The sequence below is a fragment of the Muscardinus avellanarius genome, assembly GCF_963383645.1.
Source record: "Muscardinus avellanarius genome assembly, chromosome: 7".
In the NCBI taxonomy this organism is placed as follows: Eukaryota; Metazoa; Chordata; class Mammalia; order Rodentia; family Gliridae; genus Muscardinus; species Muscardinus avellanarius.
This window is the reverse complement of record NC_137793.1, coordinates 101,472,329-101,497,238: the sequence shown is the minus strand read 5'-3', so window position 1 is coordinate 101,497,238 and position 24,910 is coordinate 101,472,329. Positions and strand designations below refer to the sequence as shown.

The window sequence follows — 24,910 nt, the reverse complement described above, 5'->3', positions numbered from 1 at the left end:
GGACATGTGATAATTAAGACACATGGCAGTTGAAGCTGAAGTGAAAACTCTTAGTGGCCGTCCTTACGTTATGAAATCCACTCCCTAACATATTGCCTTACTTAACATAATATATAAATAAATCCTACCTTGTAATGGAATGACAACGCCTGTGGTTTGTGACAATAAAATACGGTACATGTCACGCTGACGCACTATGGAATCAACCAGCTGCATCTGGTGCTGCCTTGACTCCCGGAGCTGTTCCAGCTCAGTGAGGGAACTCTCAAGTTTGTGCTGAAGCTCAGTGATTCTGTGGGGTTAGAAATTGTCCTATATCATAAGACTTGGCTAATTAGGCAATTATAATTAACATAATTTTCTAAGCATCTTCATCTACAATTAGCATACATTTTTAATCTCTAATCTTTTCTTTTTCCCTGATACTTTCACATTGACTTCTGAAATTCCTACCATATAGGACTGAGGCACTTCTATTCATTGTTGCAATGTAAAAATTTTTCCTGAGTCTAAACTCCAGTCTTTTTGCTTTTATAGCCATTCTTCCTCCACTCCCTATAAATGTCTGAAAAAAATCTATTCTACTTGATATTTCCTATATATCTTTCTCCATATTTCCTAAAATGTAGGATAACTGCTCTAAACTGTACGCTTCCACTGATGGGCTTTTCATCTACTACAGTACTAGACAAACAGTAGTATAATTATCTATTTTATTGACTATTATTATCTCTCTTTATCTGCGTCACTCACAAACTAAGAGTAGAAACAACTTTCTGGTATTAGTCAAGCATTTTTCCTAGCTTACTATATTCCAGTAACCAGCATCAAGAGGGACATAGATGTTTTTTTGGCTTTTTTTTGGTTTGTTTTTGTTTTGGTGGTACTGGGGTTCCTGGAAACCCTTCTACCTCCGGGTTACACTCCCAGACCTATTTTATACTTTTATTTGGAAACAGGGTCTCTTAAGCTAGCAAGGCTGGCTTCAAACCTGTGCCATCCTCCTGTCTCCGCCTCCTAAGCGCGGGGATTACAAGCATACACAACCACGCCAGGCGGACACAGACGTTTTAAAACAGATATCTGAACAAACTGCTTTTATTTTTTTATAGTTCCAAAAATATTATGCAACCAAACAGTGAAAATCACTGAGACTGAATAAGCTGTGTTCTCTAAAATCTCAAACCAAAGAGAATCAACTAGCAGTCACTTGCTTACTTGGATGAAGTTGTTTCTTGTTCCTCTCTTTCTCTGGTTTCCCCAAGGTCTCTAAGAGCCACCAAAAGACGCTGGTTCTGCTGCTGAAGCTCTTCAATATTTCTGTAGGACACCAGATGCTGGGAGATGACTTCAGATGAACTACTTATGTCAGCAGAGCTTACTTCCTCATCACGAATCACATGGTTACCCCTGGCTTCTTCAAGTTCCATCAAAAGCACTCTAATCTAAAAAAAAAAATTAGTATTATTAAAATTTATCAAATGTTATATACATTAGCTTTGGTTCTGGAAATGTTTAGAAAAAATAAAAATTTTAAAAAGAAAACATTACCTAAAAAACCCTTCTACTTGTCTTAGTTTACAAGTATCTTAAGACACAAAGCACCAAGTTTTGTTGTTTTATATATTAAAATATGAGCTAAAAAATTTTAATGAAATAAAAGTATTTTTAAGTATATAGTGAAAACTCTTAAGATGTAGTAAGTTACAGTTCCCAAAACATGGCCCCAATTTTGTAAAAAAACAATCAAAACAAAAAATATCATATATATATATACATCTAATTTATATTTTCATGTATGTATGTATGTATGTATGTATGTATGTATGTATGTAATGGTAAGGCAGAGGGAGAGCATGAAAAACAGGTTTTTTTTTTTTTTTTTTGGTGGTACTGGGGTTCCTGGAAGCCCTTCTACCTCCGGGCTACACTCCCAGACCTATTTTATATTTTTTTATTTGGAAACAGGGTCTCTTAAGCCAGTATGGCTGGCTTCGAACCTGCACGATCTTCCCGTCTCCGCCTCCCAAGTGTGGGGATTACAAGCATGCACCACCACGCCCGGCTAAAAACAGGTATTTTTAAAAATGCAAGTGAAATCTTTATGAATGTGTGTTGTATATGTGTGTACATACACATAAAAGTTAAGAGTAAAAATACAAATGAAACAGATCTACATTAACTGACTTGTTCATCAAAAGAGAAAGACAAACAGAACCAGCAGCTGGGCACAGTGGTGTGTGCCCCTAAGTCCCAGCCAATTTTTCGTGGCTAAGCAGGAGAATCACTTGAACCTGGGAGTTCAGGACCCAAGGATGTGTGTCTTTAAACAAAAGAAGTGACATAGTAATGCATATAGTATGATTTTATTTCAGGAAAAATTAACTCATATATACGTTTACTTATGCTCTTGTGTGTTTGCAGACATAAGAAAGATATGAAAAAATACATTCTAGTGTGTTAGTGTTTATTACACACTGGGACATGTAGTATGTGGTGTTAAAGAGTAAGAATTGGAAAAAGTCTTTTATTTATTATTGGATTGTTTGTGCACTTTTTACAAACAATATCTATAATATCAAAATCTATCAATAATCTGAAAATAAGGGAAAGGCTATGGGAAAAAAGTAATAATCAGACTACAGCTCTCCTACAATAGTATTCCTGACTGTAATTTTTCATGTGATATTTTTTTTGTAGATTCTTCAAACAGACTCAAACTTTATTGTGGATACCCAGTATTAAAAAATTAAAAACAAAAAAGAAACAAAACATTCTAACCTGCTGTGAAAGATCTTTTATTTGGATTTCCATTCTTTGATTGTCTCTCTCAAGTACAGATGAATGCTTGTTGGCTTTATCAGTGTCTTCCTGCAAACGCTGAATCTCCTTTAAAATGTAAACCCAAATGAAAAATTCTGCACTTCTTTCCAGGACTTACACAAATAGATATATAAATAAAATATCTGTACTCAAATACCACAGTAATCCACTTATAAACAAAAACATTCTACATAACAGCCTATAATAAAATATTCTATGTCTTAATATCCCAAATAATTCTTATCATTATAACATGTTTCACTGCATAAAAATTATGGGAAATTTTTTATTTTCCATGAAACTATCAACTATAATATTACAAACTACAAAATATTCAGCGTGTTACCAAAATGTCATAGAATTACCCTTACAAACTTTATGCCTATGACAAAAACAGGACATTATAGTGATAATCACTATTTATTTGTTATCTGGAAATAAATGTCAAAAGTTTAACATATTGTAAGATGTAAAGATGACATGAATTATTAAAAGGTAAAACGGTAATTAATTAACAAGCAGCAGGCAAGCACAGTGTTTTGCAGTTTCCCATCATATTATAATTTGAAGTTTAGGCATGGTCTTAAGGATCTGCTATAAGCACAGATACTGTTAACTTTGAAATATTAATGTTTTATCACAAATTCAAGCAAATATTGCTTCATATGTTTTCACATAATAATGTGTTAAATGCTATTCAAGTTAAAGATTACTCATATTTATCCTAAGGTTCAAGCATCTCTGAGATACTTCCCCAAAGGTATTTACAAATTACTTTCAGCAGAAACAAATATGTGCCAAAATTCAGAAAAAAAAAAAAAAATAGACAAATATTCAGAACAGAAAGCACTGATACAAGCCTATCTTTTGGGTCCAAAACAGGACTTAAGATGACAAATTAGAAACATTTGGTCATAAAGTTATCTTTACATTCATCAGAATTATGAAAAGACATTTAAAAGGTCTTTCCTACTATCCTGTACGTTAATGAAAAGAAATATAGCTTTGTTCTGCAATGAACAGCAGCTATTAAAATTTTAAGCTCTCTACCTCAGCATGCCCCACCTTCTGATAAGAAGAAGCTTAAGGCAAAATATTTACCCTCAACAGAGAAAAACTTAAAAGATCTGACTGGAACCAAGGGTGCGGTGGTGGAGTGAGTACAAAGGAAAGGTTTGCCAGAAAGTCAATATTCCATCTGGTTAAGACTGTTACTTACTTTGACTCAGATGCAAGAGATCATTAGGTACAATATACCTGGATTTAAGCTGACTTCTAAATTATAATAATAGCAGAGATTTATTTTGAATTAAAGATATATAAGTTCTTCAAAGAGAAAAAGAAATATCAATAGCAGAATTCTAATTCATGGAGCTTAATTTCCTCAATATCCTTGTTTAATCTTAAAGATCAATAATTCTACCCTAAAAGCAAAATACTCAAGAGTCTAAATATTTTTAAATCATTATTAAGAGATGATTCTCTTTCTTTCTCTCCCTTTTTTTTGGTTGGTGCTATTAGGGATTGAATTCAGGGGCATTCTACCTCTGAGCTATACCTCCACTCGTATTCAATTTCTCTTTCTTTCTCTCCCTATTTTTTTTTTTTTTTTTTTTTGGGGCTGGTGCTACTAGGGATTGAATTCAGGGGCATTCTACCTCTGAGCTATACCTCCACTCGTATTCAATTATTATTATTACTTTTTAAACAGGGTCTCATTAAGTTGTGGAGGGAGTAAGTTGCTGAGGCTGGCCTTGAAGCTGTGATCCTCTTGTTTCAATCTCCCAAGTACTGAGATATAAGTATATGCCTTCATGCTTGGCTGAGATAATTTCTTTCTTCAGAAGAAAAGGATGTGTATGAATTTTATTGATACTTAATATGCAAAGGAACAAAAACAATGTATAGAAAGGTATGCCAAATTCTGAAATGGCATAAAAGGAGTTAATACTGTGGTCAAATACTACTACTATTTCTAGATGGGCTATCACAACCATCGGTGAAAGAATGATTAGGACATTAAGAAAGTTCTATCATAAAGAAGATCTGGTAATCCTCCTCCACCAGATAATTCAGAAAACCTATCAAATGTTTTAAAAATTTCTAAAGGTTCTTATAATTTTAGGTGAATAAGAGCACATTTAGTTTTCTACCTCAGTCACCTTAAAGAAGCACCTAGTAGTGACTTTCCATTTGTTTTTCTCCATCGCTAATATTTAGGAATGGAACCAACCTTCATAGCTTGTTCAAGCTTAACAGATAAACTTGCCACAGCCTTCTGCGCACGCTCATACTCCTCGCGCTGGCGCTTTAAAATGGGTGCTTTGGCTTCCACTTCCTTCACTATTTCGTCTAGATACTTGTTTATTCTCTTATTCTCTAGTTTCTCCAAAAGCAACTGGTCTTGAGTTTCCACATAAGCATTATATAGCTGAAAATAGAAGGGGCCATTTCAATTGAAGCATAACAAAACAAGTATGTTGTCTGTCTAGTTTCATAAACAAGCATTCTTTACAGCACTTACACAAAAGGGAAATAAGGAAATAATTAGATTTTACAAAGAACTGGGGACTTCAATTTGTAGAAAAAAGACTTTCTTAGAAAGTTCCAGTAACCACCAGATGATCTTAAATTAAGTTCCCGAGAGATTTGAACACTTTTGCTTAAGAAATATAACGTATAAAGATTAAATGCCATGTTTACCTCAGTTAACTTCATGCCAGGCTTCACTATCTTAGCTACAGCTGCTGCAGTGGGAGACATGGCGGCGAGCTCTTCTTCAGATAATATGGCCCCTGTTCCAACAACACAAAATAATCTAGTATATTTCTGTAAAGCTGACTAAAAGCCACTGATAATTTTTAAGACAAGATTAAGTGATATAAATTGTGTATTTGTTATTAATACTTATAAATTTTAAAATATAAGAACCAAAGTCACTTAATAAAACTCAAGTCTAAAAAATCACATAATCAGAGCCAGGCATTGTGGTGCATGCTTGTAATCACAGTGCTTGGGAGGCTGAGACAAGAGGATCACACAGGTTCGAAGCCAGCCTCAGCTATTTAATGAGGCTCTCAGCAACTTAGTAAGACCCTGTTTCCAAATAAAGTATAAAAAATAAATAATACAAAAATTAAAATCACATAATCATAGTTAACACTATTTTGGGAGCTGACATAATTATATTTGAGTATAGCCATGCGTGGGGGCGCATGCTTGTAATCCCCGCGCTTGGGAGAATAAGACAGAAGGATCTTGCAGGTTTGAAGCCAGACTCCGCTGGCTGAAGAGACCCTGTTTACAAATAAAAATATAAAATAGGTCTGGGAGTGTAGCCGAGAGGTAAAAGGCTCCTGAGTTCTATCCCCAATACCACCAAAAAAAAAAAAAAACCCATATATATATATATATATATATATATATATATATATATATGAGTATATGATATTTCTACCCTATTGTTCATTAAAGATACAGATAGAGTGATAACTTGAAAATAAAAAAATCTAACGATAACCTGGAGTTTCTTTCATCACAGCATGATAGATAAGTACCATCAGTAAAATTATTATGTAGACAAGTTCTGGAATATCAAGGAATTAATAAGCATCTATCAGCCGTACCTTTACGTTTTGTGGCAGAAAGCAGGTCATTTGCATTCTCTAATTCTTTCTCCAATTTCCCTATTTTCTCCAGCATTTCTTTTTCCATTTGAACTTTAGACTCTTCCACCTCTAAAAGATGATCTTGTACTGCTTTGTTGGCTAAAAGTATTTTTAAAATCAGAATGTACAAATATATAATTAAAACCTTATAGTTTATAACTTTTCTAAAAGAGTCATTTTTCCCTTCAGCAAACAAACAATACTAAATTCTAGAGGTACACTCATCTGCTAAACGTCCTTTCTCTACTTGTAATCCCTGAAATGCCTTGGCCTGCTGAATCTGTTTCTATTAAAATCTCCTACTTGGGGAAAATGAGAGAACTCAAATGGGAGAAATATGGCTCCAAGTATATTTTTGGTTTCAATACCAATCTCATGTCTAGAATATAGGAAATGACCATGAATACTGCTGGCTCTCCATATCCCTGGAATCTGCACTGTGGATTCAAACATGGATTAAAAGTAATCAAGGCTGGGCAAATTGATGTCCTGGGTTCAAAAAGGAGAACAACAAAAAAGTAGAATTTCATCTATATTGAACATATACAGACCTTTCTTTTCTTGTCATTATTCCCTAAATAATACAATATAACAGTGATTGATATTGCATTAAGTAATCTAGAGATGACTTACAGTACACTGGCAGAGAACTAAAGATGTTGCTCAATAGTAAATAAATTTAATGGCTGGCATGAAGTCTTGGGCTCAATGCCAAATATATATATATATATATATATATATATATATATATTTGAGATGATGTATATAGATACAAATAATGCATTTTATATGAAACACCTCAAGTTTTGATATTCTTGAAGGGACTGTGGAACCAATACCCTATGGACACTGAAAGATTACTGTGTCCTTATACTATATAGATATTCATATATATATATATAATGTGTGTGCGCGTGTGTGTGTATGTGTGTGTGTGTGTGTGTGTGTGTATGTATGAATGCATATATCCTAATACCTCATATATATGTCTGAATTCTTATATTAGTTTCAAGTTTTCAATTCTGTGAATGTTTTAAAAAAATTGACACAGGTACATTCAAATAGGCTTGAAATCATAATCTAGAGCTTAGGTATTCTACATTAATATTATGCTATAATACAACTGTATTATCATAATTATATTAACTATATTACATGCCACTTATTATAGTAAGGTTTTAATAGGTATTCCACATTTAGAATGATGGGCAAAATGGGTTGAAATGAAAAAGCAAGAATTTACGGTAATAAGACTTTTCACTATGCTAATAGTAACTTACTCAGGAACTAACAAAGTACCCAAATATTTATTAGATAAAATAAAAATAACTGCTGTCTACATATTCATATATATGATTTACTTTAAAATATAATTCCATATCTCTTAATCCAAGACTATTTCCTCTACACCAAATTTGTCTCTAATAAAGCTAAGGTTGACTTCTAAATCCAATTTTCTACATACAAAAATGTAGCTTCTATGCAAAAATAAAACTATCTTCCCATAACAGAAAATGCTCACCTTCTCCAGCCTCTTTCAGAAGCTTGTGTAGCTCATCCACTGCCCGGGTTAGCTCATTGCTCTTTGCCTCTGAGTCTTCAGCAGCGCTCTGAGAAGTAATGTTAACAAGTTACCTACCAGTCGGCAACTCAACATCAGGACACAGACATGTGTGCTGGAATAGTTACCTTGTACAGATTAGACAGCTTTATGTGAGCATTTAATTCATTGTGGAATTTCTCTTCCATACTGGCCTGTTGTTCCTTGGCCTGAAAAAAACAAAACAAAATAATTTTAGCAAGTCTATAAGCAAATACTAGCAAATCTAGTATATTAGTAAACACTAGCCAGGTTTGAACTAAATTTAGAATGCTTAGCAAATGTCAAAATAGGAAATCCACTTTGCAATGTAGGAGATGGACTAAAACACTAAAATAAAAATCACTTTTCATGATAAAAATGAATTAATTTGAAAATAAAATATTGTTAATAATTTGTAACTTAAAATAGTTAAATGATATTAATTCATACTCAGTACTTTGAATACAGCATAATTGCTATTTCTGATTCTACTCAAGCCTAGCTACATACAACATTTAGAATTCTGAGAACTTTACACTGTCAGAGCTACATTAAAACCTGACATCATTTTATAAAATAACCTTACGTGGACATCTATACCTCTTTTAATTTGGTCAACAAATCCTCTACATGCTTTTGAAGATGTTCATTTGAAGTTTTTAAGCCATTCATCTGTTCTTCCAGTCTAGAAACCTAAACAAATCAGGGCAGGAGATGTCATTTAACTGAAGTTAATTTGATATGAGGGTATGGTATAGAGCAAAAGCAAAATATTGCCTCCCCCCAATCAAAGGGTAATTTATAAAATTTAAGAAAATTAAAAATAACAGCTCATGGACTTATGTATTTAGATTTAATTCACAAAAACTTAAGACAATGTTTTTTGGTTTGCTTGTTTTGGTGCTGGGGATTGAGCTCAGGGGCATTCTACCTCCAAGCTATAACCCATCCCTTTTTTAATTCCAAAACTTCTGAGTTTCGCAAGTACTGAAATTACAGCTTTGTGCCACAACTGCAAAGATCACTTCTTGAACATGTATCATAGTAAAGGTACAATCTAAGATAATAGATAGTAAATGGTAACAAGAGTCATCAAAAATGTTGTACTCTTTATTGACACGCCCTTGTTTTGCTTTCTTAGGCCAACTATAAACGGATTATGCCCTCCATATTTGGCCACTTTTTTTTTTTTTGGTGGTACTGGGGATGGAACCCTTCTGGCTACACTCCCAGACCTATTTTTTCTTTCTTTTATTTTTGGAAACGGGGTCTCTTAAGCCAGCGAGGCTGGCTTCTAACCTGCGCGATCCTCCTGTCTGCGCCTCCCAAGCGTGGGGATTACAAGCGTGCACCACCACGCCCAGCTCCACTAATTTTAATAATACAAGTAATTAATAATATAACTGAGTACACATTAATAAATTTACATATAAATGTTAAGTTATACACAATGTAAAGAAAAATACAATTTTCTTCACTTACCTCCTCTTTTTTGTTTTCAAGATTACACTTAAGCTCTAGAATGTCATTCCCTTTTTCTCTTCCAAGAGCCAGAAGTTCATCAGTTTTGGATTTCAACTCTGTATTCAGCCATTTGTTCTGATTACGCAGCAATTCCTTCTCTTGCTCCAAGCGTTTTTCTCGATACTAAAGAAATTAAAGAAAATAATTTTTAAAGATATTACATGGTTATTAATACACTTTTGTTTGTGGCTAAAGGATACCAACAATCTTATTTTAGAACAGAAATAGGTATTTACATGGATTCTTAACAGGAAAAAAAAGAACCACATCAATTCAACCGAAATTGTCCTAATGCTTAATTATTTGAATTAAAACAAAACACAACATTTTAAATACTGAATGGGTAACCTGCCTATGTTAAAAGTTCATTTGTTACTTGCCTTAACAGAAACATCAGAAGCTTGAAGTTCATCTAGCTTTAGCTGAAGCTCACCCTTTGTTGCATTGCTTTCTTTAAGTTTTTCATTTAGACGTTTAAAATCCTCTAGAGAGTTCAAATGAGAATTTGAAAATGATTAGTTAATTAATACTCAGAGCAACTAAACATCAGAAACAGTCTACAGGAACATAATTGTTAATGTAAAGCAAGCAGTTACCAACTTCCCTATTTTAACTTGTTTCTGCCACATTTAATTACAACTTAATTTTAACCAACAGATTATAGAGAATAAGAATTTGTACAACCAGACATATTAATTATGAGCTACTTTAACTAAGTTAAAAAGCAATTGGAAATATTAAAGCCTTCTTAAAATAGTCTATAAGCCTGTATACGGCTTATTTTTTAAATTCTCTAACATCCAGTGTTAATGAAAATAATTCTAATCATCACTACCTCATCAGCAAAATGCACAAACAATCTGAAGCCACTCTCCTCTTGAACATTACTACAATTAAACATAAACAGGTGAAACTTTCCCCCTTATTTTGTAGAAACAATAATCTTCAAAACACACACAAAAAAGCAAGGGAACATAATGCCATTAACTGTTCAGTGTTAAATTCACCTAAATACATCAGCTATATTACCTACCCTGGTCTGTCCTATGTTAATATATTTTATTATTTTTTTTATTTTTTGGTGGTACTGGGGATGGAACCCTTCTACCTCTGGGCTACACTCCCAGACCTATTTTATATTTTATTTGGAAACAGGGTCTCTTAAGCCAGCGAGGCTGGCTTCGAACCTGTGCAATCCTCCTGTCTCCGTCTCCCAAGCATGGGGATTACAAGTGTGCGCCACCACGCCTGGCATGTATTTTAAATTACTATATCCTAAGTTTCCATCCGCTTGTTTTTAAATATGGAATTTCCTTTTAGGTTCTGATATTAAACACTTATGGATAGCAAGGATGTCTGTATAAAATAAAATTTAGCCTTTACAATTGTATTTTAAAATGTTTTCCATTTGATCTAAATAACATTATAGTAAATACCTCCTCATGTTAAAATTGGACTTGCAGCCGGGTGTGGTAGTGCACATTCGTAACCCCAGTACTTTGGAGGCTAAGACAGGAGGATAGCAGATTCAAAGCCAGCCTCAGCAGCTTAGTGAGGCTCTCAGCAACTTAGTGAGATTCTGTTTCCAAATAAAATATAAAAATAGGGAAGCGGGTGTGGTGGCACACGCCTGTAATCCCCACGCTTGGGAGGCTGAGAAAGAAGGATGACACAGGTTCGAAGCCAGCCTCAGCTACTGAGTGAGGCTCTCGGCAACTTAGTGAGACCGTTTCCAAATAAAATAGAAAATAGGTCTGGGAGTATAGCCCGGAGGTAGAAAGCCCCTGGGTTCCACCCCCAGTACCCCCCCCCCAAAAATATATATATAAATAGGTCTGGCAGTGTAGCTCAGAGGTAGATGGCCCCTGGGTTCCATCCCCCATCTCCGCCCCCCCCCCTCTCTCTCTCACACACACACACACACACACACACACACACACACACACACATACACACACACACACGACTTGCTTTGGACATGCAATCTTAGTTCAGACTACTACTAATGTAAGGTATTTTCACTTGTGCACTTTCTAGATATTTCTTTAAACCCTTGATAATGATTTAAAAATAAATGAGAAACAGTGGCACTTTGCATTGAACTCTTGTATACTGCCCCCCACCCCGAAAAAAAAACCATCATTAACAGCTTGGCGATTCCACATACAAACAGCTGTGAAAAAAAATAAAAGAGTAGAATGAGACTGGAGTATTTCTTCATACCTGTTAGATATTCAAGTTCTTGAGATATTCTCTCATTGGTTCTAACTAAGTCTCTTTTCTCAGCTTCTAATTCTTCCTTTGTTCTTGTAAATTGGCTCTGTCAAAAAAAAATAGTACATTTAATTCACGTCTTGTGTTTTAAATCCAAGCCAAACCTATTTGCCAAGCAGTGTAGCACTAATTAGAAAACCAGTAATTTTCCTTGTAAGTTTTATTTACCACAGAAGCCCCTCGTGATGTAGGTTGGTATTATACAGAATTAACTACCTAGATCCATCTTGCTGTAACTGTCCTGTAACAGGGATAGCCAACAGGCAGCGTTAGTCCCTTCCTAACATCAGCCTCGAAAAGGGGTTCCACTGTAATTTCCTTATATGGTTTTGTTTTCCTTTGTGGATATATAATCAAATTGAGCTTGGTTAATTTTTATGGAAATAGACAATACTGTACAATTAAAATTTTATTCAGTAGATTATCTTCTTGTGGGGAGTGTTTAAATGTGCTAAATCATTTTATATTATAAAAGTTTTACACAACACTCATGTATTAGGTGCAATAGTGTTAAGTTTTAGTTAAAAATAACTGGATCTTTCTGATGACAACTTAGGTTGCATGAGTTATGCTTAGAATCTTTAAGTCTGATGTTTCCTATACCCACCATACTATATGTTAAAAATATGTCCTTCAAACATATCTTTCTGATACTTCTGAATCTGTACTAAATTGATATTTCTTGAAATCTAACTCTGTGCTAACAAATCTTTATTTTAAATAGAATATGGTTTTAATTTTAGATAACCTGCTAAATTTTAAAAAGTTTATTGGGAATACAAAATATTTTGGATCATGCAGAGAATATATATTGTACTGTAGTAATTTTTTATTTACATTTGTATGATGTGAAATAATAGATCTGAATGTTAATCACTGCTTGACTATGTTAATAAAGTTGTTTAACTAAAAAACTATATTTAAGAAAACCAAATTGAGCAGTTAATATAGCAAAATTCAAACATGGAATTGTCCGTTAACATTATCTGCAGTTTAAAAATGTTTTCTCTCTTACAATTTATGTATTAAAAAGTTTAAAACAAAGCTTTGAGGACTATCGTTGCATTTACACTTTGGTTCAAATTATTTCTGATGAAAGATACCGAGAATTGGAGTTACTTAAAAACTTATTTTTTCAAACTGCTTTACCGTAACACAATGGCCACTTACATGCTTTTCAAGCAGACTTGATATTTTTAAGAGGAGAGGTATCAATGCTTTAATCTGCATTTTTCTGATTACACACAGAAACAATTCTTATTTCCACTGGAACTTATACAGCTTTCTCTCTGGCTTAAAAACATTTTCTTTTCCTATCTCTTCCTTGGATGATTTCCTTATAGTTTGAAAGCAGCTATGTATTAAACATACAAAGAGTTCTTAGTAGCTATTTTGAATAATACAGCAATTAACAGGAGAGTATAATTTCATCTCCTTTAAATATATACCCAGAAGTGGAATGGCTGTAAACATGGTAGCTCTACTTTTAATTTGTGAGCCTACATACTGTTTTCACTATGGACGCACCAATCTCCATGCCAATAGTGTGCTGGAGTTCCTTTTTCTCCACAGCCCTGCCAACATCTGTTATGGCTGGTTCTCTAGTAACTGCCACCCTAATGAGTGTAAGGCGACATAATTTTTATTTCCCTGATGAGCACCTTTTATATTTCTGGCCATTTTTATGTCTTGTTGAAGGTAGGTCTATTCAAGTCCTTGTTATAGTTTTAAAGAACTGCTTGTTTTCTGCTATTGTCATAAGGGTTCTTTATAAATTAAGGACAGTAACACTCATCTGATAATGCAGTTTGTAAATTTTTTCTAAAGTCTCAATGGCCACCTTATTATCCTGCTGCAAAAAATTTAGCTGATGATCTATGTTTGGATTTATTTTGGGGTTCTCTATCCTATTCAATTCCATTTATCTGTTTCTGGCTTTATGCCAGTGTGGTACTGATTTTGATTACTATATAGCTTTGATTACTGTATAGTTTGACACCAGTTTATAGTTTTATAGTAGTTTTGTTAGTAGTAGCAATATAGCTTTGATTACTTGACTTTGATTATTATATAGTTTTATATCAGAAAGCGTGACACATCCAGGAATTTCATGTATTGCTTTGACTTTGACTATTTATAGTGTGTGTGTGTGTGTGTGTGTGTATGTGTGTGTGTGTGTGTGTGTGAGAGAGAGAGAGAGAGAGAGAGAGAGAGAGAGAGAGCGCGAGCGCGTGCATGGTTCCATACACATTTAGAATTATTTCTTGTATTTCTAATCAAGAATGCTACTGGAATTGTGATAAGGACTGCATTAAATCTGTATATAGCTTTAGGTAGTATGAATATTCTTCTTCTAATCCACTCAGGATATATTCCCATTTATTCGCACCCTCTTCAATTTCTTTAATCAATGTTATAGTTTTCAGTTTACAAATCTTTCACCTTTAGGTTAAAAACTATTCCTAAAAAATTTTTTTTTTGGATGCTATCATAATTTTCTTTACTTTCTTTAATGATACTGGCGAATGAGCCCAGTATCATTAAAGTACCTCTGAGCTATATCCCTAGCCTTATTTTATTTTTTACTTTGAAACAGGGCCTCATTACATTGTGGAGGGACTCACTCTACGTTGCTGAGGCTGGTAGCAAATTACAATCCTCTTGTCTCAGCCTCCCAAGTACTGCGATTACAGGCATGTGCCACCACGCCCGCCCTGACTTCTCAGCAGAGTCATTATTTACACATAGAAGTGCTACCAATTTTTGTATCCTGCAACTTTATGGGATTGATTTATTATAGCTAAGATCATGGCATCTGCAAATAAGATGAATTTACACCCTTTTCCTTGTTTGGATGAACTTGTTTCTTTCCGACATCTCACCACTCACTAGAACTCATAGCTCCATTAAAAAGATGCGATGAGAGTAATGTGCTCTGCTCTGCGCCAGATCCCGAAGGAAAAGCTTGCAGTGGTTCCCTTGGAAACCTTTCAAGCCAGAAGACAGTTAACTATAGCTTGGATCTGGGACTCCACCCCGCGCCAAGAGGCCCAGGTGCTAAGGCATGGTTTGTTCCCTTGCTGGAGGCACTGCTGTGAAGGATATGTGAATGCACCGGGGGCACGCACTTGGCTAGGGAAGCATGAGACCCAGCTCTCGTCCCTTTCTGATTCCTGGCCATGAGGATAGTTTCCTCCTTCACGAGCACCCTGCCATCATGAGCTGCTTGCCATGGGCCCAAACCAAAGGAGCTTATCAGTCATGGACCTCAGAACACATCTTTCCTCCTTCCAAGTTGATTTTCTTAGGTATTTTTGTTACAGGAATAGAAAGGTGACCAACATGATAGTTAAATGTATTACTTTCTTGCTTTATACTAATTTTAAATATTTTACGTAAGATTACAAAATTTTCTTGAGCTGCAGATCTACAGCTTTTTATCTGATTTCTGAAGAACTTGTAGGTCTCCCTCTGATAGTCTTACTTCAGGACTATCTGTTCCACTATTCTCTAAGTTGATTCTTACACCAACATTATGTTTTAGTAACCCTAACTTTATACAGCATTTTATATGTAGCTAGATAGTTTAAAACTAATGTGTATTTTTTCAGAATCATTCTAGTTATTACATGTTTTCTTCCCGATCTCTATCAGAGACACATCATAAAGTTTCACTCAAATCCCCAGCTATTCTACAACATTGGGAATAACATTTGAACACAGCAGGCATTCCTATCGAGTACAAAGTATCTAGTCTACCAATAAAACATGAAAAGACCCAGTTAAGGAATTTATATATTCTATTTTGGTTGGTAGCTTCTCCTAATAGGTATGTTTCATTTCCCCGCGAAATAATTTCTGATAAGTACAATTAAAATCGAAAGCTTCCTTAAGTATCCTATTTATGATTATCTTTATTCATATGAAACACTTTTACCTGAGTGGCAAGGTTGTGATCCTGAGCAATTTCAAGTTCTTTGTTTTTCTCAGTTACTGTCTTCAGCTGACTGTCTAGATAACAGACAAGCATACATTATGTATGAACATACATACATTAGCTTCAATCTTACAGTGTTTTTCTCTAACTGCCAGGCTTATACTTTTTTTTTTTTTTTTTTTTGGCAGCACTGGTATTGAAACCTTGGGGCTTTTTTAACCCCAAGCTACACCCCCAGCTCTATTTTTTATTCTTTATTTTCAAACAGGGCCTCACTAAGTAGCTGAGGCTGTCTGTGAACCACAATCCTCCTGTCTCAGCATCCCAAATCAAATGCTAGGATTACAAGTGTGTGCTACCATGCTTGACTGCTTATACATTTTTTTTTTTTTGGTGGTACTGGGGTTCCTAGAAACCTACTTCCAGGTTATACTCCCAGACCTATTTTTCATATTTTTATTTGGAAACAGGGTCTCTTAAGCCAGTGAGGCTGGCTTCAAGCCCACGAGATCCTCCTGTCTCTGCCTCCTAAGTGAGGAGATTACAAGCCTGTGCCACCTTGCCTGGGTTTCAGCTGCTTACACATTTTTAAAATGAAGAACTGATAATCAGAAAGAATGAGTTGTAGGCCAGGCATGGTGGCACACGCTTGTAATCCCAGCACTCAGGAGGCAGAGACTGGGGGATTGTAGTTTGCGGACAGCCTCAGCTACTTAGCGATGCCCTTTGCAACTCAGTGAGACCATTTCCAAAAAATTAAAAGACTAAAATATAGGACTGGGAGTGTGGCTTGGAGGTAGATGCCCCTGGGTTCCATCCCCAGTCCAAAAAAAAAAACAAAAAAAAAACCCAAAACCAAAATAACAACAACAAAAAAACGAGTTGTAATTAATACTATGCTGTACTTACTCTATTCTAGACCCCAATTTTAAATATGCTATCATGTACCTGAAATAAAATGTGTAAGAATTCCAGTCAGGCCGGGCTCGGTGGTGCACGCTTTTAATCACAGTACTTGGGAGGCAGAGACAGGAGAATTGTGCAAGTTCGAAGCCAGCCTCAGCTACTTAGTGAGGCTCTCAGCAACTTAGTGAGACCCTGTTTCCAAATAAAGTATAAAATAGGTCTGGGAGTGTAGCCCAAAAGTAGAAAGCCCCTAGGATCCACCCCCAGTACCACCAAAAAAAAAAAAAAAAAAGAATTCCAGCCAGCTTCTATGGCAAAACCCAGGGGGATTAACAATTCCTTATTTTTCAATAACACTCCCTAAAGCAACATATCAAAAAAAAAAAAAAAGAGTAATTTTATTTAGAAATGAGAAAATTAAGTATAAACATTGAGAGAAAATATTAAAGCAAATCCATACATAGTGAATCATGAGATATTGCCAGTTCCATGCTTATTTATCGCTCTAAAAAGAGCCTTTAGCACACAAAAAATTATGCCTGATAATCAATTATTTATTTCTTAATATCCATTCATAATTGGTCACCTTCCCTTAGAGTTTCTCACCAAGATACAAGCAAATCATTAGGAAAAAACTTTAATTAACAAAACATATCTGTTTTATGTACTAGGAATTTAGTGAGCAAAAACATACTACTTATTCCAATCTTTACTTCTTTATTCTATGTAAAGAAGTGTATTATAAAATATTTTTAAATATCCTGCTAAATTATTTTAGATTTTCTATTTAAAAAATTTTTCTGCTTTAACTGCTGTGTGTGGTGGCGCATGCTTATAATCCCAGCGCTTAGGAGGCTGAGACAGGAGGATCACGCAGGTTAGAAGCCAGCCTCAGCTATTTAGCGAGGCTTTCAGCAACTTAGTGAGACCCTGTTTCCAAATAAAATATAAAATAGGTCTAGAAGTGTAGCCCGGATGTAGAAAGCCCCTGGGTTCCATCTTCAGTATAAAAAAAAAAAAAAAAAAAAATTCTGCTTTAGCCAGGTGTGGTGATATACACCTATAATCCATGTATTTGGGAGGCTGAGACAGGAGGATCAGATTTGAGAATCTCAGCAAGTAGTGAGGCTCTCATCAACCTAGCAGGACCCTGTTTCTAATAAGAAATAAAATTAGGCTGGAGATGTACCTTGAAAGTAGAATGCCTCTAGGTTCAATCCCTAGTACCACAAAAAATAGAAATTTAAAAAATTACTGCTTTCCAGCTGAGTGTGGCGGTGTACACTTATAATCCTAGTCCTTGGGACACTGAGACAGGAGAACAGCAGGTTTGTGGCAGTCTCAGCAACTTAGGCCCTGTTTCAAAGTAAAAGAATAAAATTGGGCTGGGGAGGTAGTTCAGGGGAAGAATGCCCCTGGGTTTCATCCCTAGTGCCCCCCACACACACACACACTCTCCCCCTCCTCTCTACTTTCCAGTTATAGATCTGAAGAATGCCCCTGTGTTTCTTTCATCCCTAGTACCCCACACACACACACACACACACACACACACACACACACACACACACACACACTCTCTCTCTCTCTCTCTCTCTCTCTCTCTCTCTCTCTCCTTTCAAGAGTTAAAGATCTGAAACTATAAGTAAAAAATACAAATATAATCATGCATCTCAGAAAGGTATTTGATCTTCATCTGGGTTTATTCCAACCTTCTCGGTCTCCCTTGTCTAAAAACAAAGCCATAATCATAATCATTTTCCTGAAATTCTTTAGCATCACTGCTGAAGAGACTTTTCTTTGTGGTACTGGGGATTGAACCCAGGGGTGTTCTACCTCTGATCTACACTCCCAGCCCTATTTTTTATTCTTTATTTTGAGACAGGGTCTGAGTTGTGGAGGGTCTCACTAAAGTAGCTGAAGCTGGCCTCAAACCTGCAATCCTCCAGTCTCAGCCTCCCAAGTACTGGGATTACAAGTGTGTGTCACCATGCCCAGCTCTGAAGAGACTTTATTATGCTTTGTCAAGGCAAAACCATGTATTTTATGTCACACCACCTTGGCATATACACTATCATGTATGAATGTTTTAAGAGTGCAGCATTCCAAAAATAGCTGAGAAAAAATGTTCCCAGACGTAGTGAAAGCTGAAATTTCAATCACTCCTTAATTGTGAGCTTCTCGTGTTCCTTCTCCATCAAATTAAACTAAAATCAAGCTGTATTTAAAGGCAATTAATTATGTCCTAATTCTCTAAAGATCTTTACCAATGTTTGCTTTCCTCTATTATAAGCAATGCACATGGCACATCACCTTAAGAAATGTCAGGATCTTTAAGGTCATGTGTACTCTCTAGAATTTAATGATGTAAGAAAACCAAGAAGAAAATTAGCTACCTATCTTTCGTAGAAACTAGGCCTTAAAGAGGAAATATATTAAAATTCACAAATATTTATAAAAATTAAAACAATAAAGGAAGCTTAATATAACACAATCAACAGGTTTTAATTTTCAATATAAAACAAATCAATGTATTTAGTATTAATTGTTCAGGTGTATAATTCTTTGGCCTTTTCAAAAACTTTCAAGTCAGGTGTGTTGGCGAATGTCTCTAATCCAGTATTTGGGAGGCTGAGACAGTAGAATCACAGGTTTGAGGACAGCCTCAGCAAGCAGTGAAACCCTCACTAACCGAGGGAGACCCTGTTTCAAAAATATAAATAAGGCTGAGGGTGCAGCTTAGAGGTAGAATGCCCCTGGGTTCAATCCCTAATACCACAAAAAATAAAAAACAGGCACTGTCATAATTTGCATGTGGCTAAACTACTTTTGACAACAAAATCATAGAACCCAGGTATTCTGACCTTAAGGTCAGTGTTCTTATAAAATATTTATGTTTGAATAAAAAAAATCACAATATCAACATAAGCAACAACAATGTTGCTTAATCAGTATTTTCATATATAAGTAAGCAAATATCTTCAAAGAACACAAAGTATCTCCAATATGATACAATTAGATACTTACTGAGTTTCTCTAGCTCAAGCCGCAGGCTTTGGCACTCCCGGGTTTCATTTACAAGTCTCTCCTGACTGTGAGATAACCTCTTCTCTATCTCAAAGTACTGTTGTTCTATGGAAAACAAGTAAAATGGTAATAATAAAATCAAACACACATGCATGCACACTGTCAATACTGCTATTTATATCTAATAATTTTAATTAAAAAATTTAAGATGTAGTAACGGAACTCTAAGTAAAATAATCTAAGATAAATAGGCTTAAAAAGATTTATCTAACTGACTTATATGACAAAAGAAAATAAGGCCTAAAGAGGTTTTAAAAATAAGTTCCTAAAAAAAAAATTTTCTCAAAGCAGGAAACATTAAAAAAAAAGCAGGCAACATGTCATGCATCTTAGTATTTTCCCAAGACATCAGTAGGATATTTAGCATAAAGCAGAATAAAAAGGATGTATGTATTAAAAGGAGAAAAAAATCATTTACATTAAAAACTGCTTTGTTTTTAAATGTTTGCTTTAAAATAGCCAAAATGAAAACAGAAAGTATAAAATTACTAAGTTTCTGTAAAAATAAGGATGTAAATGTCCCAAGAAAAGAAACTAAGTTTGTGTGCTTCAGCACAGCATCAGGCACATAAAAAAAATGCTAAATTACTGAGTAAAAAATGGGCAGAATAGCACTATTATTGCACTCAACGCTGGGATTCGGGGAACTGTTTATATTTCAAGATCAATATCGCTTGATAATTACACTGATTCGAAGTGCAAATTTATTCAGATAGAAAATTCAGCCAATCTAGCAAAACAAAGTACATGATAAGCAAAAACACATAAAGAAAATTTTACTAACGGTAATCTCCATATTCTTAATCCTTTTTTCAAGGATGTTCAAGCCACCATGGTTTTCTATTTGAAGACCTACAATCGGTAACCACAAGCAGATCTTAACATACTCCCTTCAAACTCCAACTTCTATAGAGAAATTATATTAAAGTTATTTACTGCCTGTGCGTTTCCAGTGCCATCTTTTACATCAAAACCCGTTTTTGTGAACTTCTACTTCGCTAAGGATCACGGCGGAACACTTATGCACAGATCAAGCGCATCGAGTGGTCAGCCAGGCAAAGGTCTAGGCATTCCGGAGACTATTCTACAGAGTGGAAATTATTGTCATACGCAGTGCAACAAAACAGATCATTTTTACAGGGGTCGCAGACTGCCAAAAGTCTGCAGTCAACGGATCCAAATTCTTTACAATTTGCGAGCTGGACAAAGAGTCCCTACAAGAGGCCACTCCAAATAGCAAAGGGAACTAAGTTGGATTCAGATGGGGAGGGTCCTTTTCAAACGATGAGCGAGGTAGGAAGGAGGAGGCCTCGGGTGCTCGAGGAGCACGGAAGGAGATGCTGCCCGCAAACCTCGTAAAGGGTGCGAGCTGGCAGGCGGGAAGAGCAGCCTCAGCTCGGAGCCCCGGCAGCAGGGGCGGGCAGACCGGCTCACTTACCGCTCTCCACCTTGAATTTCTCGTGCCGCCCCTTCAGGCCATCGATCTCGGACTGCTGATCAGCAAGGAACTTTTCAAGCTTGTTCTGGACTGACTTGGGCAGCTTGTTCAGCTCGGTGCGCTCCAGGACTTGCTGCAGCACGGCCGCCATGTCGGTCCGGCCGGAGCCCGCGGCAGCGGCGCTCGACTGAGCAGAAGCGGAGAAAGACGAAGGCCAAGACCCTGAAGCATGGGACGCGGCGTCTGCCGCCTCCGCCGGTGGCTCGCGCGCCCCTGCCCGCCGGAGACTCCCGCGGCGGGACCCTGGGAAATCGAGTCCCGCGTTGGCCGCAGCTCCAGACGCGCCACCGCGCCCGCTCCCGAGGTGCGCGCGCAGCCGCCGGAAGCTTTGCACCCTGGGAATCAGAGTTCCGGGCCGGCCTCTGATACGGCGGTGCACCGTAGTTTCCGGCTCCGGGTCCCACCCGCGGCCAGCCTCGCAGGCCTCTGGGAAACGTAGTGCGTCCCTCAGTCCTTCCCGCGACCCCAACCCCGCACTATCCGTTCCGCTTCTTTCTTTTTCCCCGCCCCCCGTTCGGCTGCAGGAGAACTCTCCGCGCGGGGGCGCTACCTACTGCACTCGACTACCCAGCTCCCTCCCTGTAGAGCGTGGCGGCCTTACCGTCCGAGCCGCGGGATGCCATGGGTCTTCCTCTTTGGCGGCTTCGAGACACTGAGCCACTAGAGGGCATCGGTCCCTAGGGCCTGGCGGCAAGCGCCGGGCTACCGCCACGCTCTCAATGGCGCCCGGAAGGGGGCGGGGTGGCGGCCGCTGTCGCTTGGCGGAGTCTCTGCAGTGAGGGAGGTGACATGCGTCATCAGCCCGCGCCACCTGGCTCTCAGAACTGGCTGGGAGAGGGAAGTGAGGGGGAGCAGCCGGTCGCCCTCTGATGAGTTCACGGCTGTGGCCCTGGGATCCGCGGGGAATCTGGCCCTGGAGGCTGCGCCAGCGCACCCTGCCCCTTTAAATCTCTTGTGCTTTGGCGGTTCGAGAGTTGTGTCTGTCTCCTGTGCACATTCTGAGGACAGGTGAGCCCGCCAGAGGGTGTCACGGGTGTGTGTGTCCATGGAGAGAGGAAGGGACTTAGTGTAGGAAGCATATGGAGCCGTCGTTTCGGCTCGCATTCTAGTCCGGTTCCAATTTTTTTTTTTCCCCCCAGCACTGAGGATGGAACCCAGAGGCATTCTACCTCCGAGCTACACCCCCAGCCCTATTTTTTTATTCTTTATTTTGAAACAGGGTCTCACTGAGTTGCACAGAACCTCAATGAGTAGCTGAGGCTGTCCACGAACCGCTCTCCTCCTGCCCCAGCCTCCCGAATGCTGGGATTACAAGCGTGGCCACCACAGCAGGCTCAGTTCCAACCCTAACCCCCTTTGTGAATTCTCCCTCGAATCCTAGAAGACTTTGGGGTGGGAAGTACTGAGTGAGTCAGGGGATTTAAGGAGCCCTGTTAATTTATAGGAAGAGGATTTAAAAAAATAGAAAGAGTTTGAGTGTAGCCAATGTTTTAAGGTGTCATTGCAGAAAGTGTCATGTTAATGTTTTAAAAATCAAGAGTTTTAACAAAAGGGTTTAAACCGATTCTTAAAAGCTGTTGATCACCCTGTCAATATTTGTTCCCAGATCATGATTCTGTTGTGTGTGTGTGTGTGTGTGTGTGTGTGTGTGTGTGTGTTTAGAATTAATTAAGGGGCATTCTATCTCTGAGCTACACTCAAACCCTGTTTATTTTGAAACAGGGTCTCACTAAGTTGCTGAAGCTGGCCAAGAACCTGCGCCTGTCTCCGCTTCCCAAGTACTGGGATTACAAGGCTGCACCACCAAGATGGCTATGATTCTGTAATTTCTAAACTCAGGCTGTATTTGTCTCATGCCTCATTCTTTAGAGAGAATTTATTCATTTTCTCTTGAAAATTAGGCATTCTTAATCTCATCCTCCCTGCAGTTTCTGCAGTCAGGCTCCTGTGAATTGGCAATTTGGTTTTGCAAAAAAAAATTTGTTCTCTTTTCCTCTAGTTTCTTCTTTTGAATTTGCTGCCGTGAAGACATCTAAGAATTGTAAACAAGATATTTTGTGATAACTAAGGTAAAATAAAATCAGGCTTTACCCAAGGTTAATTCCCTTCCCCCATTTTATATATAAACACTTTAAGATTGCTGGTAGTGAATTGCTATACTGTATTTGAGGCCAACAGTATTGTTACACTATTGTTCTACCATCTAGGAAATGCAGGTGTTCTGTACTTAGACTATCAGAATCCTAAAGTTAGTTTTCAGATCTCCCAGGATTCAAATTCTTTATTAGTTTAGAAAACCAGAGTCCATGGTGATTATTTCAAGTCTCAATTTTGAGGAAACTTATAAAACATATAAGGCAAGATAGATTTTTTAGTAGTATCTTTTATGAAGTATGGTTGAGTTCATTTTAAAGTTTTTAAAGAGGACTAAAGAAAAAATGATCTGACATCAACTGGATTTCATACTCTAGTAGATTTCTATTTTCATATTGCTCTTAATGGTTTGAATACTTATATAGCCAGTAGTGACATTGTGAAAGAAATAAGCTTAAAGGTTAAATATCATAATTTTGGAGTCACCTGCTATTTCTTCTAAGAACTAAGAATTATTAAGAATTATTAAGGCAGAAGGAAAGAAGTATAATAATAGTATGAAGTGGGAGAAAGTTATTATGTTGGAGGGCCTACCGTAGGGCATTACTAAAAGTTGAAAGTTACTAAAAGTTAAAACCTTGTACAGTCATTCATGATTTAGACAAGCAGTTATACACTTAGTCTTCCAAATAAAAAGATATGCAAGTCTCATTCACTTGTACTATCCTGAAAAAAACTAGGACATACATTTTGAGACATAACCTCGTAGGCTCTTTGAAGCAGTGCTGTGACAGCATTCAGTAGGCCTTTTCAACCTTGATTCAGTCTCTGCGTTTTGGTTTTAGAGTAATGGGAAACCATGTTATGACCGGCAGTTGATTGGTGTCAGATACACCACTGCCATCATATCTGTAGTGGTCTTACTATTGTGGGGTTGAATAAGATTCAGATTTTTTTTTATAGAACCCAAATGGCTCTTATCGCTATCATATTCAAAACTGTCTCTCTGTTCCCACAGTTTCTTTCTTTATGTCTATTTCTTTAAACATCATCTCTTTACATTTTTGTTTTCCACATTGAATATGAGCCTGTTGATTGCATCATTCATTGTGGCCTAGCTCTTATATTTCGTATCTTTGGTTTTAAGCTATGGAAATTTCTATTGGAAGCATTAGGTCAGTAGTGGTACTCTGCCGGTTTCCATTCACAAACCGGAGAAAGAGCAAAATAGGACTACCCTTTGTAAAAGCTTTCATTGAAGAGCTGAGTATGTTTCCTTAGTATAAGTGTAATATTGAAGAGTATGCATTTGAGAGCCAGACTCCCTGACTTCAAATCTCATCTTTGCTATTTACCAGCTTTATCATTTGGGCAGGTTTTTTAATCTTCCTAAAATTGGTTCATTTCTTCATCTAAAATTTTAATTTCTTCATTTAAAAATGAGGATTATAATAATTGGTCCAACCTCATGAGAGTTTTGTGAATATTAAATGTTACTACACGTAAGGTACTTAGAA

General features: G+C 36.9%; 1 protein-coding gene across 1 annotated transcript in view; it reads right to left on the bottom strand.

The window, feature by feature from the left end:
* The window catches only part of TPR (translocated promoter region, nuclear basket protein), a gene marked incomplete at both ends in the record, with an annotated part of 69,925 nt that extends 47,955 nt beyond the window's left edge, over positions 1–21,970 (bottom strand). Inside the window, 16 exons of the mRNA XM_080699542.1 lie at positions 129–292; positions 1,219–1,445; positions 2,782–2,889; positions 5,057–5,254; positions 5,527–5,618; positions 6,450–6,590; positions 8,014–8,101; positions 8,181–8,261; positions 8,674–8,766; positions 9,556–9,720; positions 9,978–10,081; positions 11,821–11,917; positions 15,809–15,882; positions 19,742–19,846; positions 21,240–21,542; positions 21,901–21,970. Of these exons, the coding sequence (XP_080555668.1) occupies positions 129–292; positions 1,219–1,445; positions 2,782–2,889; positions 5,057–5,254; positions 5,527–5,618; positions 6,450–6,590; positions 8,014–8,101; positions 8,181–8,261; positions 8,674–8,766; positions 9,556–9,720; positions 9,978–10,081; positions 11,821–11,917; positions 15,809–15,882; positions 19,742–19,846; positions 21,240–21,542; positions 21,901–21,970 (2,110 nt within the window). The remainder of the gene's footprint in view (positions 1–128; positions 293–1,218; positions 1,446–2,781; positions 2,890–5,056; positions 5,255–5,526; positions 5,619–6,449; positions 6,591–8,013; positions 8,102–8,180; positions 8,262–8,673; positions 8,767–9,555; positions 9,721–9,977; positions 10,082–11,820; positions 11,918–15,808; positions 15,883–19,741; positions 19,847–21,239; positions 21,543–21,900) is intronic.
* Positions 21,971–24,910: the final 2,940 nt, after the last annotated feature.